The 25,718-nt window shown below is 53.1% G+C and overlaps 1 protein-coding gene across 1 annotated transcript in view; it reads left to right on the top strand.

The window, feature by feature from the left end:
* The window catches only part of FBLN1 (fibulin 1), an 80,604-nt gene extending 55,158 nt beyond the window's left edge, over window positions 1–25,446 (top strand). Inside the window, exons 15-17 of the mRNA XM_061204250.1 lie at window positions 4,137–4,279; window positions 6,314–6,445; window positions 24,641–25,446. Coding sequence (XP_061060233.1) covers window positions 4,137–4,279; window positions 6,314–6,445; window positions 24,641–24,780 — 415 coding nt within the window. The 3' untranslated portion in view covers window positions 24,781–25,446. The remainder of the gene's footprint in view (window positions 1–4,136; window positions 4,280–6,313; window positions 6,446–24,640) is intronic.
* Window positions 25,447–25,718: the final 272 nt, after the last annotated feature.

The following is a 25,718-nucleotide window of genomic DNA, read 5'->3' as shown; positions in this document are numbered from 1 at the left end:
GCACTTTTTTTGGGGGGGGGCTGTGCCAAAAAGCACAGTGTGCTTTGTGGCTTGTGGGATCTTAGTTCCCCGACCAGGGATTGAACCTGCACCCTTGGCAGTGAAAGTGCAGAGTCCTAAACACTGGACCGCCAGGGAATTCCCATGTGTGTGCCCTTCTGACTGTCACTGTACTAAGTCAAGCTCCCAAGGGTGGAGGATAATAATTATGATTATCATTATTATGCTGATGAAAATAATAACAACGATGACAGCTAACACCTGGACACTGCTTTCTGTGAGCCAGGTGCTGTACCAAGCACTTAACTAACCCTCACGGAGCCTTGTGAGGAAAGTGCTGTTATGATCCTCATTTCACAATGAAGACATCGGGGAGAGAGAGGTTAAGTAACTTGCCCAAAGTCCCAATGCTGATGTAAGGTGGGCCCGGGGTTCAAACCCAGGCAGCCTGGCTCTGGAGTCTGCTCTCAGAAGTGCAGCCCCATGCTGTGAAGGGGACAGGGCTACCGGGATGAGTCAGTGCTCCTCAGCTTGCTACTCTAGCCTCTTCTCAGAAAGTCTTGCATACCAGCCCCGTTCTAAAATTCCCAAGTGAAAAACAAAGCATTTTATTAGCTGAGGAAGGAGGCAGTGTGGTGTAGAGGAAAAAGCTGTGAAGGTTAAATGAAGTGATGTGTGCAACTGTCCAGCACAGACATCAGTGAGGTCTGTCTGAAAAACCACTGTGAACCACGCCTCTTTCTCAAATTTCAGGAAAACTAATTTCACATAAAAATGATCAACTCAAAAGTATCCAGGTTAAATCTCATAAAAGATATTGTAGGAAAAAAGAGAATAAAGAACAGAATGATATCCTTCTGGGTAATGAAAGTACACCAGGAAGATATGCTCACAGACTAGATCAAAACTGTAGCCTATATCAAAACAAACTAAAAGGATTGAGAAAATTACCAAAAATGAAGGAATAATGTAAGCCAGAATTAGGAAAAAACCAAGAAATGAAGTGATGGAACTCAAGAAATAATTTAAAATTAAAGCAGAAAGCAATTTCAGAAATAAATACTTAAGGAGAAGTTGAAAAGAAAAAATTTATAAATTGAAAAATGAATAACAAAAGAGATGAAAAGGCTTGAAGAGAAAGTGACAGATGTTGAAGATAGGCAAAGAAGATCCAACATACATACAGATAATAGAAATCCCCGAAGAACTAACCCAAAACAAGGGAGGGGAACAATAAATACTAAAAATGATAAGTCAAGAAACTTTACAGAAATTTTAAGAAAAAGATTTGAAATTCCATATTGAAAGAACACCCAACATACCTGAAGATATTGACTCAGACCAACCAACACCAAGACAAAGAGAAAACAAAAAAATCCCTGTGCATTTGGGCAAAAACGGCAAGTGATTTATATGGGAAAAAATTATATTATCATCAGACTTCTTCACAGCAACACTTATGCCAGAAGGAAATGAATACTTAGGATATTCAAGAAAATGTAAGCCAAGGATTTTATACTCAACAAAACAGACTTTCCTGTACAAAGGGCACCAACTATTATCAACATGCGAAATTGTCAACATGCAAGCACTAAACATAGTTACTCATAGAACTACAACTAAATGAGTGCAATAAGAAAAAAGGGAAGTATGGGGACTTCCCTGGCGGTCTAGTTAAGACTCCGTGCTTCCACCGTAGGGGGCGCGGTTTCGATCCTTGGTCAGGGAACTAAGATCCTGCATGCCACGCGGTGTGGCAAAAAAAGAAAAAAACAAAAGAAAGAAATGGCTCAGACAATGTAGAAATAGCACATCTATTTAAAAATTGTAGGTAGAATAGAGAGAACATATCCAAAAAAAAAATTATTCTAATTAATTATGTTAGTGGTAGTAATTTTAGTATTGTTATTCTGAGACTACTGGGTCAAATATGAAATATACTAAATAAATAAGTATGGAATATTCTGTTATCTCCTGTGTTCTTAAGAACGAGGATTTTGATATGGAAAAAAGGAGATTCCTTTGGTATATAGAAGAGATTAAGTAAAAAACTATGTGGTTCTTGTTTTGAATTGTAAATATCAGTATGAATTCATGATGTAGTTTATCTTTAAAAATGTCCACTGAAGAAGCCTAGAAACAATGACCAACTCAGTAGGACTGAGCATTCCTAGTATCCAGATTGTGGTCTTGAAATACCATTTTCTACTAAAAAACAAAACAAAACAAAAAACAAGCCCAACACTTCTTGGAGAAATAGCTGGGGCAGTAAAAGTGTAAGATGAGGCTGGACCGCCTTGTCAAGCCAGACAGCAAGAGAACCATCAGAGATTCCTGGGGCCAGGTCAAAAGGACTTGGGAGCTAACCCGATTTACCCTCTGGCCAAAGATGGGAAAACTTGAGCTCCAGTAAAGGATAATAATTGCAATGGGTTGAAGTCCATCAAATAGTTTAAATCTGAGTTCATACTGATATTTTTAAAAAATCAACTGATAACCTCTGGATGCTGATCACTAGTTCATGATCCTGAAAACAGGTCAACACAAAGAAAGAATCAAGCCTTAATCTTGCTTTTCCTCTATGAACTATACCCCCTGGTAACCAGATAGTGTATGAGGGGAAGCATCTCTTTACAGCAGTATTCAAACTAACAAGTGAAAAAGAAATTATAGACTCGGACCACAGCATTGTGCCGTCCCCGATGAGTCACTGGATCTGGACCCTGAGCATCGGCAGCTGCTGACGTCACAGAAAGGAGATGACCAGACACCACGTGCCTCCGATGGAAGACACACGACCACCTGTCATTTCGCTGAAGGGCCTGGGTCTGCATCTGATCAGGCGTCTGGATCCGGCTGCCAATGGGCAGGGAATGCAGAGGTCAGGGGAACACGCTGGGCTGCACCGTGAGGATGCAGTCAGCAAGTCCAGAAGCTATGGAAGCTATGGAAGCTCAGATGCTTTGCTTCCCTAACAGGTAAACTGTATGGAAAATGAAGGAGTGGAGAGGAAACCTGTAGGTTAAAAAGGGCTTTAGAAAGCTATAACAGGGACTTCCCTGGTGGTCCAGTGGGTAAGGCTCCACGTTCCCCATGCAGGGGGCCCGGGTTCGATCCCTGGTCAGGGAACTAGGTCCAGCATGCCACAACTAAGAGCCCGCATGCTGCAGCTAAGAGCCCACGTGCCGCAACAAAGATCCCACGTGCTGCAACTAAGACCCGGCGCAGCCAAATAAATAAAAAAAAGAAAGATATAACAAAAATTTTTTAATGGACAAGTTTAAATGATAGTGTCTCGAGATGCACACTTATGTGACACAGATGTAAAGGAACCCAGGTAGGTGATTGCTAGGATAGTCAGGACAGGAATTACTTTGGGGGTGCACAAGGGGGTTGAGACGGGTCTGGGGCCCACGAAGGGGCCTCAGGTGGCAGGTGAAGCTCTCTTTCTTGACCTGGGTGCTGATTATAAAGTGGTTTGCCTTATAATACTCATTCAACGGTACCTTTGTTTTGTGTAGCTCTTGCATTTGTGTTTTATTTTATGATAAAGAGGTTTTAAACATATGGCCAGACCTGTAACAAACTTGGGCCCCTTTTCCTTCCTCCCCGTCCATCGTGTGACACTGGAGATTTGACCGCTTTGTGCTGGGCACCAAGCTGGGTGCTTTACATACGCTCCCTCATTTATTACCCCTGCAACCCCCCGACCCGGGGCCCCAGGAGAGCCGGACCCTGTCTCCCTTGTTTGCTTTGGTGTCCCTGGTGCCTGACACTCAGCAGATGCTCAAAACACACTTGTTGAGCAAGTGAATGAATGAATGTGATTTGCAGTTGTAGAAACTGAAGCTCAGTTCGTATAGTTGGCAAATAGCAAAGCTTTGCTTATCCCAGCTGGGACAGACGGAACCCGGGGCATGTCTCGGGGGTTTGGGTTCTGGTCCAGTTTGCAGCAAGGGCAGAGAAGCATCCCCTTGGAGCAGCCGGGCTGCGGAGGCCAGTGCGGGTCTCCGACGGAGCCATCTCTGGGACAGGTGGTCCCGCCCGGCCACCTGCTTCTCCTCCCCGGACCCCAGTCTCTGTGGGAGTGCTGGTTCCACCTTTCCCATCGCTTCTTGTGCTGTGGTTCCCCTCAGGCTCCGCCAAGAGAAGACAGACACTGTCCGCTGCATCAAGTCCTGCCGCCCCAATGACGTCACCTGCGTGCTGGACCCAGTGCACACCATCTCCCACACTGTCGTGTCGCTGCCCACCTTCCGCGAGTTCACCCGCCCTGAAGGTGAGTGGCCGCTCCCACGGCTTGGAACCGGCGTAGGGGTCCTGCGGGAGGCCATCGTCTGGAGGAGCTTCCTTGCCAGGCAGCCCCCTTGCTGGAGTTGAGAGCTTGGCCTGCAGGAGCCACTCCTTGGTGGGATGTGGGTTTGGGGTTTGGAATGTAGACCCCTCCCTGCCTCTGCATCTCCTCCGTGTCCCCAGACTACGTGGCGGTACCGTTCCAGCCCATTCCCAGCTCTCAGTTCGGGGGTCTATTCTTAGGGGTTACAGTTGTTCAACAAATAGCTATTAAGTGTTGATTCTGTGCCAAGCGTGGGGCTATGGGGGCCTCCAGGAGGCAGTGACTCCACTCTGGGTCCTGAGGGGTCAGTAGGAGGCAACTTAGTGAAAGTGGGGAGCACGGAGAGAGGAGGGCAGAGCAGAACCTCCGGAAACGTCTGGAGGTGAGTGGGGAGTGTAGACCTTTGAGGAACAAAGCCAAGTTTTTCTGGCTGGAGTGGTGGACGGCTTGGCAAGAGAGGGGCTGAAAGGGTGGGAGCAGGAGCCTGTACTTGGAGTTGGGGCTTCAACTCCTAGGCTTTGGGAGCCAGTAGAGGGTTGGGACTGATGCTATTTGCGTACAGAAGCATCATCCTGGAGACTGAGGGGCAGATGGGCTGGTGCGCCCAGACCAGCTCCAGGGAGCCCAGCAGTAAAGCATTCAGTGTGCCCTGCCCCCAGGCAGCTCCTGGCCTGCAGTGCAGACCTGCCATCACAGCTCCCTTTTCACACGGGTAGGTCCAGGGCAGCGGGCGCCCGGCGCCCGGCAGAGGGCTGTGGACGGGGTGCTGCTCCGTATGCCTTGCTTCGTGCAGCCCACGTGCCAGGGCTGGTGTGGTCTCCAGACACCGCCTCCCTCCGTGGAGGCCTTCAGAGGAGCTCGCCATGAGGATTCACTCAGTGAATGTCGACTGAGCCTCTGATGTGTCAGGCTCGGGCCAGGCTCTGGGACACAGTGATAAGAAAGAGCCCTCTGACCGTCTCAGGGAAGACGGACAGTTTGCCCTGTGTTTACACACGGCAACGGGGTCCTGGGGGGTAATGCAGGTGCACATGCCGGAACGTAGAGCCTGGCCATGGGGGTGGGAGGGCACCAGAGGCACCCCAGGGATGTGCTTGCCTGCGGGAGCCGGTGGCCCTTGCCCCACCTGCCCACTCGTTCCTCTAGAAAAGGGGAGGCACAGAATCTTCCAGGGTGTGCGGACTTGGGTCGGAGAAAATCACTGACTGCTGTTTGCCTTGTGCAGAATGACGGGTTCCACCAAACCACAAATCCTTCCCAAATCCCTAATGGCCGGTTTTGTGGCCTCCTGGCCAGTGCTGATCCATAATTTTGTTCTAGCGGGAGCTGGGTGTGGTTAGAGATACCTGTCAGCGTCTTGGGCCCAGGCAGTCCAGACCTTGACCATTAACGTTGAGAGGACCCTTGATGGGCACTGGCGGGCTGCCTCATTCACTTTACAGATGAGGAAACTGAGGCCCAGAGAGAGGACATCCCCCCCCCCACCGAGATAACACAGAGCGGGGGTAAATCGGGGCCTCGCGCTTCCCACCCAGGGTAGGCTGCCGGCTTCGTGTCAGGTGGCCTGGGAGATGGATACAGCCACCAAACTGCCCGGCCCAGCCTGAGAAGTGGCTTCTGACCCACATCACTGTGGGGCAGGGGACCAGCCTGCCCCCTTGCCCTTTCTGACCTCTCGCCCATATCCCATCATCCAGCCCCCTTCCCCATCATCCCAGCTTCAGGGAGACTCCTGAATCATCACCAGTTACTTCCTAGCACCGGCCCTGCTGCCGATCAGCTCCATGACTTCAGGGCAGACTCGCAGTCTCTCCAGGCCTCGGCTTCCCCGTTGATGAGAAGGGGGGACAGGCTATGATCTAGGGCCCCTCAGGGCCCCTCCACCTTCTCCATGCAGGGGGTCCCTCTTGTTGGGTCCTCATTGCCTGGGGGGGCATTTCCGGGGTCACGGGGCCCATGCCATGCTTCTCTCTGCAGAGATCATCTTCCTCCGGGCCATCACGCCCGCGTATCCTGCCAACCACGCTGACATCATCTTCGACATAACAGACGGGAACCTCCGCGACTCCTTCGATATCATCAAGCGCTACATGGACGGCATGACTGTGGGTGAGTGGCCGGAGACGGCAGGTCCACCTAGACGCCCCCTCGTCTTCCCAGCCAGTGGCTTAGCCGAGGCCTGTTGGGAACCAGCCCGGCTCCCATCTGAGTCCCCTGGTCCTTCAGGGCCCAGTTGGAACCCCCCCGTACCCCCCCCAGCCAATCACAGTGTGAGAAGCATCCAGGGTGGTGGCGCCGCCAGCTCTTGGGGAGACCCCTGTGGGCTCAGTCTCCCCACCTACAAAGGGTGGATTAACTAGGTCTCTGCGTCTCACAAACGTGGATTTCAGACAAGGTCACACGGGTAAAGAGCTGGTCCGGGGGCTCGGCACAGCTGCCCCATCGTGGGAGCTGATACGATCTTTATTCTTATGGTGCAACAGAGGAATAGCTAACGGGCGTCAGGGCCTGGCTCGCCTTGCAGGGTGTCCAGTCTTGTCCCCTCCCGCGTGTCATTGGGTAGGAGGACCGAGGTCGCATCAAGGCGCACGTACAGCCCCCCACACACACCCCTGCCGAGATTCAGCGCCGAAGGAGGGCTGGGGTGGAGGAGGACTTGGAGAAGGGGGAGGGGACGGGCACTGGCAAGGCCCGGAAGGGGAGAAACAGAAGGCGAGTGCGTCTGGGAAGCTGTTCACGGTGCCTCTCCTGAACTGTCCCGCTTTAGAGACTTCAAATTCATGGAGAATGAAAACCATCACATCTGCCACTTTGGACTTAAATTTTAGACTCCCATTTTCAAACCAGCTGAGCAACTGAGGGCCAGGCCTGTCCTCGCCTAGGCCTCCGTTTCCTCGTCGTGAAGGGGGTGGGCAGGAGTGGGCCTCGTGATCTCTTAGGCCCTGGATTTTGTGAGGTCTTGAGCGCCCACTCGGCTGATCCCGGAGCCGAGCATTTTGGAATATGGTCTGTAGGTGGCGCTGTTGGATCTCAGAACCCCGGTCCCCGAGGCCCCCAGCCCCGACCGTTGTCGAGCTGAAGACAGGGAATGGTTATTCCCCTGTTGCCAAAGAGCCATCTATAGCGACTTTATAAGCTCTTAAATGGGTCTGCATGTTGTAAACATGACTGAGTCATCTGGGGGGCCCCCACCCCCGGCTCCTCCTCCGCTAGTTGGCAGCAGGAATAATTAGTTAATTACAATTAATGGTACATTAGCTCTCACTGGGATTCCGAGGGGAGGGCGTGCAGTTTGGTTGTCAGCAGGCTTAAACCTTGCCGCTTGCGCTTCAGTCACTGACCACCCTGGGCCTCAGTTTCCCCCATCGTTAGGTGAAGAGACACTTAAGGGACCTTCGGGCGCCTGGGGATGAGGGCAGACAGGAGGAAGTAGGGTCAACTCGCCCACAGAAGCCCACCTTGGGCCTGTGCTTGACGCTGGGCCTGCAGGTGTGGCTGCAACACAGCCCACCCCGGGGCAGTTCACAGCTCTTGGAACCACAGGAGTTGGAATCAGAACCTTCCGAGGCACTCATTCATTCTTTGCGTTTCTGCATTCTTCCCCAGCCCGCCCTGTACCAGGCCCTGGGCCCGGCCTTGTGGGTACAGAGATGGGTCAATACCACGCAGCCCCTGCCCCTAAGGGCTTTGCATTCCACCGGGGTGGGAGGGGGTGTGCGGCGCATAAACAGATCATCAAAACGCGGTGGTGGAGAGACAGTGACAAGCCTCTCCAGCTGAGGCCTCTCTGGGGGCGGGCTCTGTACAGTGTGTCTGTGCCTTCAGTTCCCAGCTAAAGCCTTCCTGCAGTGACCCAAGCCAGGGGCTGGGCAGTGGCCGGGCCCACAGCCAGTGCTCAGCAGCACATTTTTCTAGCCGCATCTATACTCCAAACAGAACCAACCTGGGAGTCTCGATTTCTTGGCTTCCCATCCGCTGGGGCAGAAAATCCTGGCATCTCAGAGCCTGGAGGCTCCTGGAGGCCACCTCTTCCAACTTCTTCTTTTGCAGAGGGGGACACCAGAGCAGCGAGGGGGCTGGCCGGTCTTCCCAGGGTGACTCGGGGTAGGGTGGGGAACAGGACAGACCCCTGGTGTGAGAGGCGACCCCCAGGCCGCAGAGACAGAGCAGCCTCTCCTCACTGTGCTTCGTCACATGGGCCCCGGTCTTTGGATTCTGGTGCTGGGGGAGGGCCCAGGCCGGCCCTTGGGAATTCATCCTTCCTGTGGTCCGGTCTCCTGGGTAGGCCCGGCCTCTTCAACTTCTCAGGACGTTTGCAGGACGTCCCGTCCGGTTGGGCCCCTGGAGTTTACCGATGCCCTCTCCCAGGTGGAGGACCAAGGCCAGAGGGGGCAGGGTCTCGCTGAGGTGGGACCCAGGCTGTGCTGGGCTCTGGTCTCTATACTCGCCAGTCGCTGCCTTGTTTCTCTGCTTGGGCTCTCTTCCCTGGGCTTCCTTATCCCCACCTCCTTCCTGCTCCTCTAATGCACCAAATAGCTTCTGTGCCCCCCAGGAGCTTCTGGGCTCTGGGGGTAGCCACCCTGGCACACGCTGGCCCTGGACACAGGCCTGTCCACCTGCGATGGACTTGAGACCAGTCTGAGCAGCCCTGGGAACCACCGCTGGGCATGCTTACCCCCGCATCCCTGCTCGGTCCTTACAGATACCTCGGGGGATGTGATCGTCTCCCTTGGGCAAAGGAGGGAGCAGAGTAAATGACCGCCTGAGACTGAGCGATGGAAAAACCACAGGGCCCGGGTTGTTTGCAGACTTGTTAACGGATGAGGGAGCGATGGCCAGAAAGGGCAGGAGGCTTGTCCTAGGCCCCCTGGTGCTGGGGGGCAGAGCAGGCCCAGAGCCCAGTCTGACCCAGACGCCCAGAGTTGGAGCCTGTGGACGGCTGGTGTTGACTTGGGCAAAGTTACCGAGAGTTCGTTTCCCAGAAAATTACCCAGTGTACAAGCCACCGTTGAGTTCATTCCTCCCCCAAATAACAGAAGAAGAAGAAAGTACCCCAAGTCGATTAAGAACCGAAAAAGGCCAGACTTTCCCCTAATGTATCCTTTAAAAACCAGTTCTTCGCAGGGATAAAGGCGGCTCTGAAGCAGGGCTGAGCTGCTGTCTCTGTAAAGCCCCTTGCAGCCACCCTATTGCATTCCTCTTTCACCAGCTGTCAATGAAAAATGAAGAATGCATTTTCGACCTGTGCGAAAATGCTCTATTAATGCCTGAGGTATTCTCGGGCCACTACAAAGCCTTCCTTATCCAGCCCCGGTTTCATTCTTCGCTCAGCAGAGTACCGGCTGTAATCGGGGGCTGCTCCAGAGGGGGTCTTTCAGGTACTAGCTCCTGAGAGATGACTCATGGGGACCCTGGCGAGGTGGGCGCGGGCCGTGTAGCATCAGCCGCCAGCAACTGGAGGCCACCCCTGGGCTCCCCAGGCCTCTGGGTGGCAGCTGGGGTCTGAGCCTCAGCCTTTCCCAACCCCTCCCTGCTCACTACTTCTTTTTAACTGTTTTTCTAAGGAGGGGAAGAAAAAGTCCGTCTATATTGAGGGTCAACTTGGCCAAAATTTCTGCTAAAACCTCCCCAAAGCCAATAGGAACTAGGCAGGGCTCAGCGGAAGCTGCTTTTTAGACCCACTGGTTGATTTTGTGAACAGCCCTCCTGATCCTTGGCTGGCATCACTGTTTCTATAAGAAAAAACTGAAGTGCTGGCCCGGGGTCCCACGGGCTGCAGTTGACAAGCAGGTGTGCTGCATGTTGAGTCTGTACTGGGTTGTTCCCTGAGCTCCTCTTCCTCCGCTGGGTCCCCTGAGAAACAGAAGCGCGCCTGTCCTCAGCTCCTGGCGAGGCACCATGGCAGCCAATCCTGCTCCCAGTAAAGTCTGAATGAATGGAGATCGGCTGGCTCACCTTAGAGATGCTTACCTGTATTAGGTTGAGGAGTGATATTCCCTAATTACAGACACCATTACTGTCATTAGATGAAATGATTACGTGACACATCCTAGCAGCGCCTGGTACACAATAGGTGTGCTGGAAATCAATATTAATGGAACCCAAACCTTTTCCCAATGCCGATGCTGTCTGTACTGAAGCAAGATGTGGGGCCTCTAAGTTTGCCCGGTATGTACCACCCTCGTAACAATATCCTCACTCCCCTTCCTAAAGGGAACCAAAAACTTTTACATTTTGAAACAGCATTCTAAGTTTCATCTGTGAGCATATAAGGGTTATTACCCTATTTCAAGTTAAGTTTGAAAATATCAGTGGCTGGGGTGGCCCTTTTCTGGCAAAACACAGTGGAGTCTCTGCTGCCACAGAGGGAGCACTGAGCTTGGGGTCAGATGTTCTGGGCATAATTCTTGCTTGATTCTCTGTTTCTAGCTGTGTGACCTCAGGCAGGTCTCATAACCTCTCTGAGCCTCAGTTTTCTGCTCAGCAAGATTGCCATAATAATACTTGCCTTGCCGGGTTATGAGGACTGGAGGGAGTTGTGTGTATTTTAACATAACTGGGTAGGTTGTTAGGGTGATAAATGAGCCACTGTGAGGAAGCCGTTTGGAGCGGGAGAGCTGGTGAGAGCTTGGAGCCCCCTGAGAGGACAGGACAGCAGGCCAGAGGGAGGCACATGGGACAGTGCCAGGACTGTTCGCCCCAAAGTGGCCCCAGCTACCTGGGAGCTATGTAATAGGCACATATCGTGGCCTGGGCTCACCAGTCGGGCCCACCCTGAAGCAGAATGGTGGAGGCTGTGCCTCCCAAGTTCTGTCATCCTTGAATTATCTCACTCATTCAACAAGAGCATCCTGAGTTCCTACTCCATGCCAAGCCCTGGGCTGGGTGCTGAGGAACAAATTTACACCCAAGCCACAGGTCCTGCTTTCAAGAAACTGCCTCCTGGCTTCGCTAGCCTCCTGCCATCTGAATTCCTATAGTGGAAAGTGCTTGTTTTTCAGCAGTAGGCTCTGTGCCTGTTAATGTGTCAGTGGGAGAGACAAGTGGTGTGTGGCAGGGCTGCCACGTGCAGTTGAATATGTTGTGCACTGCAAAACCCTAGGGGGTACCATTCGCAGCTGCTTCTATGTACAGTGCACAACCTAGTCAGCTGTACACAGCAGCCCCGGTACAAGAGCTTGTGAGTGAAGATACCAACCTAGCTGTGCCTCTGCCCCTGGCCAGGCGAGGCCTCATGCAAAGCAAAGAGCTTGCTTGCCCGGCCATCTGGCTTCAAGTCACCCTCAGTGGTCCCAGCTACCAGGGCCCAGATCACCTCTGCAAAATCATTACCTCTTAAGGGGTTAAACATGCGCTGCTGACCCCGTCCGGCAGCCTGATTCGGAAAGCTTGGCCCGGGATCAGTACACATTACGAATGAGATTCAGAAATTCCACCTAAAAACAACAGCGCAGCCATCCCTGCCAGTGATGAGTGACTCGCCCTGTCCCGGCTTTCACGGCAAATCCCAGGGATTAGGCGCTTTCTCTTCTCCGGGAGGCACAGCCCCGTCACCGGGGGCCACACCCTGGCCAACAGCCAAGTCGTTTCCCGGGTGACGCGCAGGAACGGGCCTCGGCCCGACTTCACCTGGAGGCTGGCCGTGCGGGGAGGGCAGGCGGGGGTCTCTCAGAGGGGTGAGATGGGGCACGAGAGGGGGACAAACTTTGACACTTTTTGTGCTTCCTGTGCTGGGACCCCGCGGAGCAGAGATGGGTTTGTAGGCGTCAGGCCCAGCGCCGTCCTGACTCGTAGAAATGCAGCTATTCCGCCTGCAAAGCCCTGTGAGGAGGGCTCCCGACACCCAGTTTCACAGGTGCAGAAGCTCTCAGAGGCCACCCCCCAGGCAGCCCCCTGGCTCAGGCAGGACTCTCAGGGCTCAGAGGGGTCCATTGGGGCACAGCCCCTGCTTTTGCGCCCCCCACCCCGAGGGGGGCACACAGGGGCCACAGGGATCCTCGCTGGACACCTCCCTGCTCCTGCCTCTGGACCCATGCACCACGTGGGCTGCTTCTCACACCTGCCTCCGATGTCTCCGCCTGGCTGTGAGGTCCCACGAGCCTGGCCAGGGCATCCTGCTCTCTTAGCAGTGCACTTCCATGTCACGGAGAAAGATGCTCCAGCTACTCGGTTCCTGAAGCTGGAAGCCGGGGACCCTCTGCTCCCCTCCTCCCACCCCCACAGCCAGTAGCTGCTGGCTCTGTCAGTTTTTAAACCCCACCTTTCACGTGCAAACCTGCTGCCCGGCTGGAGAGACGTCCTCAGCCTCAGCCTGCTTTTCTCCTCCCCAGCGTCCAGCACTCTCATCCCTTCCTGTCCCCTCCACTCTGCTCCAGCCACCCCAGCCCGTGCCCCAGACCCGAGACATTTTATGGCCTCTCTCTTCTCCTGAACTTTAGCCATAGCATTCACCTGCTTCTCCTCTTGGTAAGCTCCTATTCATCCCTCAAAGCCCAAGTCAGCCATCACCTCCTCTCACATGTCCTCCATGCCCCCCACAGGCAGAGTGTGCAGCTCCTTCCTTTGTGCTCCCAGGGCACCCTGGATGAGCTTCTTATAGGGCTCCTGTCATACTCATTCTTCTAGCAAATAACGTGTGTGTCCAACGGGCGCAGACCCTGCTCTAGGGGATGTAGCAACGACCAAGACAGACAGACAGACATGAATCCTTACCTCATACATGTTTTATTCCAGAGGGTAGCAGCAGACAAGAAACAAGTATAGTATCCACACCGTCAGGCGGTGGCAAGTGTTATGCAGAGGGCAGGAGAGGAGGGGGGCAGGGTGTGGGGAGGAGCAACTGTACATCTGGTGGTGGAGACATTCGCCTAAGACCCGAGGAGCTGAGGGAATGATCTGGAGGAAGAGCTCCAGGCAGCAGGAACAGCAGACGCAAAGTCCCTGAGGCAGAGGCAAGCCTGGTGTGTTTGAATCACGGCAAGGAGGCTGCAGCTAGAGAGAGGCATGGTCTTGAGGCTGTCGTAATGGCTCTGGCTTTTCTGCTGAGCGAGGTGGGAGCCACCTGAGGGTTTTGGGACGAGGAGGGAGATGACCTAATGTTATAAAGGCTCCGTCTGGGCTCCGGGGTGAGGCTGGGCTCAGGAAGACACTGTGGCTAGCTCAGTGATCCAGGCTGGAGATGACGGTAGTTTTGACCACGTGGCCCCGGCAGGAGGGGTGAACAGTAGACAGATACCAGATGTGTTGGGAGGTGGTGCCAGGTTTTGCGGACAAATTAGGTGCAGAGGCAGGGATGACTCCATGGATTTCATCCAAAGAACAAGGAGACTAGGGTTGTCATCAGGTGAGCCAGGGAAGCTGTGACATGGCAGCTTTGGGGAGGTCGGAAGTTCCCTTTGACATAAAGATTGAGGGGCTTGTTGGACACCCGTGGCCACGCGGGGTAGAATAAGTGAGTCTGGGAGGCATTAGCAGGTGGATGGTAGTTGGAACCCCAAGGCCAGACAAGCTTGCTAAGGAATTGAGTGTAGACAGAGGAGAGAGGAGGCCAGAGACCAGGCTCTGCGGCCTCCTGTGCTCAGAGGCTGGGGAGATCAGGAGAGGAGGCCAGCCTGGAGGAGGAGGCTCAGCGAGCCGTGTCAACGATGGTGAGTCTGGTCAGATGAGGACCAAGGATTCACCATCGGATTCAGTATCGCCCCAGCTGATGGTGACCTTGACAAGGCTGTCTCAGTGCAGCGGGGTCAAGGGGAGACACCGGAGTGGGAGTGCTGGAGGTGGTGCTGGGGACTCCTTCTAGAAGATCTGCCGTGCGTGGGAGCAGAGAAACGCTGGTGCCAGCGGGAAGGGTGTGGTGGGCATGACATTGTGAGTTTCTGCTTGACTCTTCTCTTCCACCGATTGTGAATTCCTAGAGGCAAGAGCCTACGAGGGGATCATTTGTGCCATGCCCCCGTCACCCTGTTTGTCTTTCTTTCTCGCACACGCACGCATGTACACACACAACACACCCACTAGGAGGTAACCCGGGCCCGGCACCCAGCAGGCTGCAGGATCACACTCGCCTGCTCACTTCCAGAGTAACCAAGGGGTTAAAGTGAGTCCAGAGCAGCCTCTTAGCATTTCCCGAGGTTCTCCTGGGGATCGGCTGCATCCAGAATGATTTGTGACCCTCTTACTGCTGCTGTCATGCACCTTTTGAAAAGCCTTTGATATCACCATCACATTCATAAATTATTCTTTTTTTTTAAGAAAATGAAGTGTTTTTAGCCAAACAGCAGTAGAGGCATGTTGTGCAAAATTAGAAAAAAAGAGTCTGATGATGATATGAATCTTCCGACGGCCTCACCTGACAACCGTATATACACAGAGGACCCAGACACCCACCGTCAACCACTGTCACAGAGAGTGCTTCCTGTGGCCTCGGAGTTGGGTGTTTCCAGATGGAACGTCCAATCCGTGCCTGCGGCTTGAGAACCCCAAGTATTGGGTCGCGATTATCACAGTTTTGTCTTAACAGCAAGCCCTCCTGGGCCCCTGCTGTGTGCCAGGCACTCTTCCAGCATGTTGTACACACGTATTGTGTCACTTAAGCCTGTGGGTGATGGTCCCATTCTCCAGGTGAGGAAACTGAGGCACGGAGGGAGTTCCAGGCTCAGGGGGCGTGACTGAGGCATGCACACAGCGTGTTGGGACTCGGTGTGGGGTTCCTGCTGCCATGACCATCCTCTGTGACCTTGAACCAACAGGCAGAGTCCTCCTCTTTGAGGTCTACCCCAGTCCTGAAATTTCTCTGCATCCCTGGTAGCCGTGAACACAGTACATAGAGTCGGTGCATAACAAATGTTCAGTCACTGGCTGGTCAGATGATTCTCTTTCTGAGGATCCAGTGCCAGAAGAGCCTCTGTGGAGCCTTGGCCAGGGATAAAGGGAATTGAAGGCTTGGGGGTTTCAGGCTGCCGCCCTGCCAGCAGGAAGCCCTCTCTGTCCTGAACTGGCTCATTCTCAGTGCCTCTTGGGAAGGAAAGGAGAACAAGTGATGGTTCTCACCAAACCTCAGCATGTCCCCTCCTTCTGAGATCTGGCAGTGACCCCATCACTCCAGGAAAGGGTCTCAGCTCCTCGGGGCCATCAAGCCGCTGCCCACCTGCTGGCCTCCTTGCTCGCCCCTCCCCCCTAATTCTCACCCACTTGGGAAACTGAGAGCAGAAATCCTCCACCTGAGCCCCTCCCCGAGGCCTGTTTCTGGCCAGGCCACACTGTCCTTCAGAATCCAGCTCCAGGTCAAGTCCTTGGTGATGCGCGCATGGGCGCCGTACCGGCTCCCGGCGGAGTGCTTCCCTTTAGCGCTGCCAGAGCACCTTTGCTGACCTTTACCAGCCTCTATGCCCCATCATCTGTGTCTGCCTCTCCGGGGGCCCAGAGCTCCGTGAGGAGGCAGACCAGCGCTGCTCACTGTCTGTCACCCCAGCACCCGTGCAGCTCAGCAGCAGGCGGGACTTGGGGCGCCCGGGCTGCACTCACCAGCCAGGCGGGCCTCTTAATCCCTCGGGGCCTAATCGCCTCTGGAGAAGGAGGTAGCACAGCCTCAATGCCTGCAAAGCAGAGGGAGGACCCGTCTCTGCAGTTTCCCGTCTTTGAGTCTAAGTCAGGCCGAGCTGGCCAGACTCCCGCTCATCCTGCCCTCTCGTGGCTTTTGCTCATCTTGGGGGTCTGCGAGGGGTCTGGCGTGGCCGGAGTACGGCCAGTGCTGAGAAATCAGGCTGGACAGGGAGGCGGGGCCTAATCAAGGGGTGCCTCACCTGCTGTGGGCCGGGGGCTGGGCGGCGGGTCGAGAAGAGTTCTGGCCTTGGAGCGGGAGGGCCGGAAGCAAGAGGCCTGCGGACTCCAAGTGCCCGGCCCAGGGGCCTGGGAGAAGGGCATCGGGTTTGGGGGAAGGGAGAGAGTTCCAGTTGCCCATCTGGGGGCATCTGGAGAAATGTGAGTGAGCTGATGAGTTTGGGTCTGGGCCAGGGAGGGACCCCAGCGGGCACGTGGGTAGGGGCTGGTCCAGGCGGGAGGACACACAGAGGAAGAGGAACGGATTTCTCCTCCTTCCATCACAGTCACATTTTTGGCCAAGTTGGTAAAAGCAGGTGCATCAGACGGTAGATCCCTTCTGGAAAACCGCCCAGGCCTTCTCTTCCTCTGGCGAGGGCATGTGGCTTGGTGGAAAGGGCAGCAGGCAGGGATCTGGGTTCGGGATCCGCTTTGCTGTTGCTGGTACCCTGAGGTTCAGAACTCACTTCACCACCGGAACCTCCTTTGCTTTTCCTGGAACCTTGGACCACGAGGCCCCGGCGAGTGTGGCCGAGATGAGGGGGAGGAGATAGTGGATGGGCGTGGGGACCATAGCGACCACGCGCCCTGGAAGCGTTTGGACCCGCGTCCCGGAAGGAGTCTGAAAAGCTGAGTGCAGAGCTGACATTTCTTCTGGTGTTTCTGCCCGAGGGAAAGGTGGACCCTGGGGGTTGACTCTTAGCTCGTTGCAGCTGCCCACGCTGCCCGGTTTAGCTCACAGGAGACCCGTGGAGAAAGCGCGTTTGTAATCATCAAGAAATCGGGGGGACAAGTTCTGCTGAGGCACGTTGGGTGCCATTTGGTGTTCGAATATGTGGCCCAGACACCTGTCCCCCTCCTTCTAAGCTCCTACTTGGGCGTTTTTCAGGGCAAGAAGAGAAGACAGGGTGTCAGGAACTCCATTCCTTCCCTGTCAATGAGTGATGTGATTACCCTCTAGTTCCTTTCCGCCATTTTTGCCCTATAGCGATGACTCAGCCAAGGGCAGTAAAGTTTCTTCCCTACCACGTCGCACCGTGAGGAGAGAGCAGGTGCCGTGGGGTGGAGAGAGCTGGGCTCGGGGTCAGTCCTGGCTGGAGGGACGCCGTGCCCTGAGGGCTGTGTGATCCGGGACATACAGCCCCCAGAACCTCATTCTCGTCCCCAGTGGAAGGAAGGCGATGATCCTTCCCCCCCCAGCAGTGTGGGGAGAACAAGATGAAGCAGTGGACACGTGGGGCCCCTCCGTTTCTATTTCCCTCCCCTGCTGTGGGCCTCTTTCCAAGCCCATCAGTACTCTAGATTGTTTGCTTTAAAAGTATGGACCGCATTTCTTTGTGTTCCTGATTTTTCCTCTTTGCCTTTGGTCTGTGCTATTAATGCTAGCCTGCAGAGATCGTTATTCCTATCAAGGCACATTTCCCAAGATCTGGGTGATGGTCTGCTCCTTTCCAGTCGCCCATCGTGTTAGTGTTTGGCGAGACCACGTGGGCCTCCTCTGAGCTCCTGCGTTCTCTGTTCCAGCACCTTCCCCCTGCTCGTGGCTCTGTGTGGTGGCCACCAGGGCCAGACAGTGAGACCTGGCTCTCATGTGTCGCCTTTCTCCTGCCATGCGGTCAACGCCTGAAAAGCCAGTGACTTTTGGCTATTGTTCATTCCTTCCCGACACTTTCATTTCTGGGTGGTAACTTTCAACTTTATAAATTGTGCTTAGCACTTTGATCTTTAGTTCATTCATTCATTTAGCAATTCAGGTACTGAGTGCCTCCTGTGTGTCCGGTCCATAGTAGGACCAAGGACCTACTGTGTTCAAGAACGAGAGATACAAGAGTGACCAGGAAAGACAGTGCCATTGGCCTCTGGCCTCACATTGCAGTGGGGAGACTGTGATAACCAAGAAGACAAATGACTCTATAACCTGATTTCAGGTAGTGATCACTTCTTATTCTTTTATGATGTGGACATGTGGCTTTCTTTTTTTTTTTTTTAATAAATTTATTTATTTATTTATTTATTGGCTGCTTTGGGTCTTCGTTGCTGCACGCGGGCTTTCTCTAGTTGGGGCGAGAGGGGGCTACTCTTTGTTGCGGTGCATGGGCTTCTCATTGCGGTGGTTTCTCTTGTTGCGGAGCACGGGCTCTAGGCGCGGGGGCTTCAGTAGTCGTGGCACGCGGGCTCCAGTAGTTGTGGCTCACGGGCTCTAGGGCACAGGCTCAGGAGTTGTGGTGCACGGGCTTAGTTGCTCCGTGGCATGTGGGATCTTCCCGGACCAGGGCTCAAACCCGTGTCGCCTGCATTGGCAGGTGGATTCTTAACCACTGCGCCACCAGGAAAGTCCTGACATGTGGCTTTCTTACCTCTTCCTTTTCTAACTTGAATCTCTGTCTTTTGAAAAGCACAATTTCTACTGGCATGAGATATCATGCAGTCTCTAGATTGATCATCTTTTTTGTTAAGATACTCTTTGACAACTCTGTTCACGCCATTTCACTTGGTCGGTTGGAATCACAGGACTTGTGAGTTGGAGGCTGAACTTCAGAAAGACGGTGACTCGTACAAGGTCACACGGCTGGTCGCTAAGGGACCAGCATAGGAACCTAAGCTGTGACTCCAGGTCTCTTTATAGATCAGTGTCTCATGCAGTCGGCCTCGTGGCTGGTCTTCCTCCTTATAAACAACCGAGAGACAATCAGTTGCAACCTCAGTCAAGCAGCAGAAGCTTGGAGATGGCTTCAGGGGCCTGGAATCCAGACCACAGTCCCCAGGAGGTGACGGAGGTCTCCCATTGGACTCTCGTGCTCCGTGTTCAGGCTCCTGCATCCCCGGCACATCAGCTGCAATTTACAAAGCAGAGACGAGACATGAAGATGAAGTGCCTGAGGGGACCTACATTTTTCAAAGGGAAAAAAAGGCTTAATTATATCTTTAAGAGGCACAGACACGCCGAGGAATACCAGCAGTGTCTGAGACCTGAAGCAGAAATGCCAAGGATGAGGATTTGGAAGATTAACACAGTTGAACTCAGCATCGTGGCCTTTTTTTTTTTCCTGGGGCTCTTGAAAGGTAGGGAGGTAAACACTCCAGCAGGTAAGATGGACAAGGCAGGCGTGATGGAAATGCACCTCTCCCTTTGTCCTGCATTTTGCTGCTGGAATGGTCATTCCACATAAAGCGTCTCTCACTCGGAGCCTTCAGTGGCCCCCTTTCCTTCAGGACAAAGTTTTGAGGGGCCCTCAAGGACTGGTGTCCCTTCTTTCCTCTCTCCTTCTCTTTTCTCTCTCCTTTCTTCCTCTGCCTTCATCTCACTCAGTAATCTTAATGGTGCTCCTGCTGTGTCCTGCCCCAGGCCCTGGGCTGGGGACAGTGGGATAGAGATGAGCATGATGCGGACCCTGCCCGTGAAGGGGGAGCCAACTGTGAATATTCCCTGCACTGGGCAGATGCAGTGGTACAGCCGAGGGAGACACAGAGTGGGGCTGGGGAGGCTTCATGAAAGAGGACATAGGCAGTCTAGCTGGTCCCCAGTGCCTGGCACATAGCAGATGCCAACTATACCTCTGTAGGATCAAGTGGATGATGGAATCGGACCCCTGGTGGAGGTCCAGTTTCTAATGTTTGTGATGCCACATATGGGCAGCAAGGGTTTCTCTTCTTCCCTCTCTGTTTCCCTGCACTGGGAATGTTGTTGGTAGTTCTGAAAGAACGCTGGTCTAGAATCAGCGTTGGGGAGGAAGCCAGGAAACTGCTGACCTGGGTTCCGGGTTCTGTGAGCCTGACGACGTGTGAGGTCCCTGGAGAAGCCCTTTACCACCTTCTCAGCCTCATCCATCTGTCTTCCCCAAGATTAACACTGTTCCCAGAGCTGACCCGAACCTTCATACTTTTGGCCTTTGCACATGTCCTACTTGCCTCCTTACCTCCTACTTAGTCTTCAAAATCCGATTTGAAGTCAGCTCCTCTGTAGAATCTTCCTTAAACCTCCCCTGTGCAGAATGGCCTCTATTGAATGGATGTGTGGATGGATGGATGGATGGATGGATGGATGGATGGATGGATGGATGGATGGATGGGTGGGTGGATGGATGATGGATGGATGGATGGATGGATGGATGGATGGATGGATGATTGGATGGGTGGATGGATGGGTGGATGGATGGATGGGTAGGAAAGCTGTGAAGAAAGAAGTGATATCAGGAGAAAGTCTAGGTTCAGTGAAGGTGAGGACAAGGAGGTGTAACTCAGGCTTGAAGTAACCTGGGAATGAAGGGAGCATGTTCACCCAAATCAGAGCCCCCAGGAAGTGTGGCTAGGCTGAAGAAGAAGTGGTCAGGTCTACTGAGTGGGCGTGGGTAGCCTGGGAAAGGAGCCCTGGGCTGACTAGGGTTATAGATAGAGTTGGAGATTCAATGTGGACCTCAGGTCAGAGGAGAGGGACAGAGAAGCTGATTCTGGAGGGGTGGGAAGGGAGGCACAGCCCTCAGCACCTGCTGTGTGCGCTCCTACGACGATTTCTTCAGCCCTTGCGGCACACCTACTTCTTCCACCTTAAACATTTTTTTTGTTAAATGCAAAGATCCTGAGAAAATCCAGGCCCTGAATGTGACCTGTATCTGAAATTCAGCCCCTTCTCAACAAGCTTTTCATTAAAGCAGCCCTTTGCTTCCTTCAGTGTTTCATTTGTCTCTTAGCTGTTTACAGTCGGAACAATCAGCCAACAGCATGCAGTTCTGGTCTTTGGCCATCGTAGAAACTAAACCTCGTGAAGTGCCCTAACACGACACATTTAGGTACATTCTCTACACATTCAGAGCTTTCCTTTCTCATAAATTTTTAAGTCAATCCAATAAAAATATTCAAGTCTTGCTGTATTGTTCAATCATGTAAGAATTCAGCTCTATTTTAACTGAAAATCAGATCACATTTGAACGTTGGGAAGCTTTGTGACATCCAGCAGTCACTTCTGAGGGAGAGGGAAGGAGCAGGATGGCCTTGGGATGGTTTTGTTTCTGATTCTGAAGTTTGCTCTTGTTTTTTGTTTTTTGGCCCTACCACCCAGCATGGGGGATCTTAGTTCCCCAACCAGGGATCGAACCCGCGGCCCCTGCAGTGGAAGTGCGGAGTCCTAACCACTGGACTGCCGGGGAAGTCCCTGAAGGTTGCTGTGTTTAATCCTTGTTTCACAGGAGAGGAAATGAGGACTGAGAAAGGGTGGATACCTAACCTGGGGTCATGCTACTGACCGAGGTCGGTTGGACTCCAACACTTTGTCCTGAAGAACTGTAGTCTCCTGGTCCAGCTAGAATGACCCTGTCCTCGAGCCCAGCTCCCTGCATCAGCACCTTCTCTTTCCTCTCTGTCCCCAGGCTCAGCCCACCAAGGACAGCCCCTCATTTTCTCTACACTAGTTCCTTAGCCCGGTGCCCGGCACACACAGGTGGGCCCAGAAACTTCTGTGGGTCTGAACTGTTGATGCTACCAAAGCTCCCACGTGCAGCCAGGAATCTTTATTTAAATGTGCATGTGTGTGATGTAATTATTTTGTAATATTTACATTTTATATATATATTTATAATACATATTTATATATTAATATATAAATTATATTTTATATAATAGTAATATAAATTATATAAACATCTATATAAAATATATGGATATATGCAAAAGTTTATATAAATGTAAAATAAATACTATACATTGTAATAGTATTTATATATAAATTAGATTTTGATCTATTTTAAATAAGCTCACTTATATTTTTTATACATGGTTATAATATATATTTTGTATTTATAATAATCAAACTATATATTTCTATATCATATATTAATTATATGATATTTAATATAATAATAATATATAGAAATAAATATATATCTGATCGTAGCTTGCAGAAGCGTTCCCTCCACCTCCGTTGCTCTCTGTCCTAAAATAGTTGTCAGGCTCACGTAGCCTCTCACCCCTCTCCTTCAAGCCCCCCGAGCCCCTCTGAGCACCGCCCCTGGGATGGGTGCCGTCGGCAGGTAACCCAGGCCACTGAGGCTGGTGGGCGCCCGTGGTGGTCTCAGGCCTGGGGAGAGGAGAGGGTGACGCTGATGGGGGTACTGAGGAGGCAGGAGAGCTTGGGGCCGTGCCCCCCACGGGGGCCATGCCGACCCCGGCCCAGACAGTGCCCAGGGAGGGGCAAATGGGAGTGGCCCGGTCATACTGAGGGTGGTGACAAGCCCGCATCTTTAGCCGGGAGTTGAAGATGTTCATGGGCGTTCAAACAGGACAGAGCTGCCATGTCATCGCCAAGTAGGGGCAGAGAAAGGGTGCTGACAGCCCGCAGAAGCCTGTGCTTATCTCTCCATCAGAGCTAAAGCCCTTGTTTGCTTAGAATAGCCTGGAATTCCGCTCTGCTGCTGGGCATTTCACTTTTGAAACTCAAGCTCAGGGAGTGAAAGGGGGGATGGTGTGCCCGAATTCCCCTCCTGAGCATGAACTTGGTGGTCCTGACTGGGAACTGACCGCTGGTGCAAAAGGCCTTCGGGACCCTTCAGTCTCCCTGGAGCCTTCGCTCCTCGTGGGACGGGTGGCAGGGGCCTGACTGCTCTGCCCCGTGTGCACATTTCCCAAGTCTGTGGCAGGGCTGTTTGTAGAGACCAGCTTGGAATCAGTGGTTGGATGCAGCAAACAATCAGTGGCTGTTTCTCAGCATGTGGTTGAGGAGCGGCAGGCTCCAGGGTGTTCCTTGCGGGCATCCCTGCAGTGGCGTACGGGCACTGAGCGCTCTTTCCCACCCTGCCTTCTGTGACGTCATGTCGGTAGCTTGAGATCGGCCATGGAGATTGTCACGTGGCACAAGCAGAGAGCCGGCCGCTCTAGCACACCCCTGCACCACATGACTTTGGGGAAGTCCTAATATCAGAGCAGGTATGATGGAGGAGTGACCTTTCCTAAATGTCAACAGCTATGGGTGGCACCTGCTCTGTGCCAGGCACTGGAGATCTGCAGGGAGGGCCACCTCCTCCAGGAAGCCTTTCCTGATCCCCTAGCCTTCCTCACCTCCATCCTTGCCCCTGCTGGACAATGTGCAGACTTCTATCAGAGCACGGCACTCATCTAGATCTGCCACCGGCTTTGAAACCAGGATCCTATTCGTTTTCTCGGTGTCACCGAGAACAGTGTCTGGTACCAGTTGAGGAAATGCATGAACTCAAGTGGAAATGAAGCACTGAGCCCGCTGGTCTGGCGGGGAGGTAGCCCTGCACACCTGGAGCTCACACCTTGGCAGACGCTGTGCTGGGGTGTCTGGATCACACAGTGCAGAAGCACTGGGTCAGGTGGCATCATATGCTCGCTGAGGAATCTGAGGCCCAGAGAGAACAGTGGTCTCTCCAAGTCCATCCAGGTGGATAACACTCACCTTAGCCCCATCTGTCTGGTCCCAGAGCGCAGGAGCATTCTCTCCGTGAGCCTTGGGGTTGCCCTGCATGGCCAGGCAGTGGCAGCAGGGTCCGGCCTGGAGACGTGGAGCTTCCAGGCACAGGTCTGGGGAGAGTTACGGAATCCACTCTTAACACCCAACCCCGCTCCCCTGCAAGTCTGCAGAACGCCTGGGGTTGTTCCTTCTTCCACCGTGACTGAGCTGAGCTTGTCTGCCCTGTACTCTGAGCCTCGGCAGGGGAGGCCTCGGATCATGACCTTTGCCTGGTCCCTATCTGGTCCAGGAAGAACTCCCCGCCACCCCCAGCAGCTTCACACAGGTTTCTGCTTCCCCAGAACGGACACCTGTCTCCACTCTGCCACCTGTCCCATTTCTGCTTGCCCTGCTTGGGCTGGGCCTGAGCTGCCTCTTGCTTACCTGTTACCATGAACACGGAACAATGAACTTAGGTGTCACCCTCCAGAAAAGAAGTGTGGAGAGCGAGGGAGCCAGGAGTATGTCCCATGGGGAATCGGGACTTCTCTGCTCAGATAAAGCGTTTCTGGGACCCCACTACCATCCTCAATGGGAGGGATTGAGGGAAGAGGATCATACCTGCTTTGTTTCTTCCCAAGGGTCACAACTGGGCACAGTGGGTAGAAGGGAGTGGGACAGGTGTCTACTGGGCATCTACTCCATTCCAGGCCCTTTATCTAGACTCTTAAATCCTCGGTCACGTAGATGGTGGTAGAGGAGGGAACCTGGGCTCAGAGAGAACAGGAGCTGGTGTTGACCCTAAGGCATCCGACTCCAAAGCCCACACGCACAGATTCCCTCACACTCTGAGCCGCACACAATGGAGAGGTTGTAGCGAGCTCACTGTCACTCGTCCCTAGAGGTGGCAGCAGAGCCCGGGAGTGACCACTTGGAGGGAGATGCTAAGCATCTGGTTCAGGTGGGACTTGATGAGGCCTAGGGCCTCCTCTAGCTGTGAAATTCCTGGAGGGAAATCACTTCCCAGATCTCTGCGTTGCTTCGGTCCCTGCTAACTCCCAGAACACCTTCTGCTCTCTCCCCAGGTGTTGTGCGCCAGGTGCGGCCTGTTGTGGGCCCATTTCACGCTGTCCTGAAGCTAGAGATGAACTACGTGGTCGGGGGCGTGGTGTCCCACCGAAATGTCGTCAACGTCCATATCTTCGTCTCTGAGTACTGGTTCTGAGGGCCAGCTCACAGCGCAGCCAAGCCTGTGCCTCCAGGCCAAGTCATTGCTGACGATGACAACGCCCTGTCCCTGTTTGTACCACCCAGACATATCTTGATTTTATGTATTTGTTTGTAGTGTTAGGCCGACATGTATTAAGCTGGGCCAGATGAATAAGTCCATCCGTTGTATTTTGGTGTTTAAATAATGACTCCAATTACCTAACTATTTGGTTGAAAACCTGCTTATTTTTTAATGCGAAAGTTAAATTTTGCTCCCTTTCTCTGCCTCTGGGCTGGGCATTGCTAAGGACCAAGGGAAAGCAAGACATTTTTCAGGGGGCAGCTAGTCCAAATGCTAAGAGAAGACCAGTTCTTGCCCTGATTTTATGAAATTTGACATTTGGTACTTTTTTCGCCAGATTTTGTATGTCCAATTCTAAGGACGCAGCTGCCAAAGAATAGCAGGTATGATAAATTCTGCCCAGAAGCAGCATGCCACAATGCCTTGGGGAGCACTTCTAAGGTAAATTACAGTTCTGTGGAAACAGAAAAATCCCTGAGTAAAGACAGAGCCAGTTAGGTTTGTGTGTGGCTCCAGTATGTTCACCAAAGGAATCTCTGGGTTTTCTGCACCCTGCATCCATCATAGGTGGGAAAATAAATGGCTTTGTGATCCTCCTGATGGCCTGGGCTGGGGAGTCTTTCAAGAGGGGGGATCCCGACTAGCAAAGAGCCTGCGAATATTCCCCAAGGCCTTCTCAAAACCCTCCTGCCTCCCAAGGTTCTGGGGTGGGGTCCAGCACGTGTGTTGGAAAAGCTTCCAACTCACATCATTTCTGACGGCTTGCCCGCCCCCTAGGAAGCGGGGCTCAAGCACCCCTGACGCCCCACGCCCCACGCTCAGCCCAGCGGGCACGTCCCGGAGCTCTGCTGATGGTGTCCCTCGTGGGCATT

This window comes from Eubalaena glacialis, chromosome 11 (assembly GCF_028564815.1).
Source record: "Eubalaena glacialis isolate mEubGla1 chromosome 11, mEubGla1.1.hap2.+ XY, whole genome shotgun sequence".
Lineage (NCBI taxonomy): Eukaryota > Metazoa > Chordata > Mammalia > Artiodactyla > Balaenidae > Eubalaena > Eubalaena glacialis.
The sequence above is the reverse complement of the archived record's forward strand: the minus strand, read 5'-3'. Positions and strand labels throughout refer to the sequence as shown.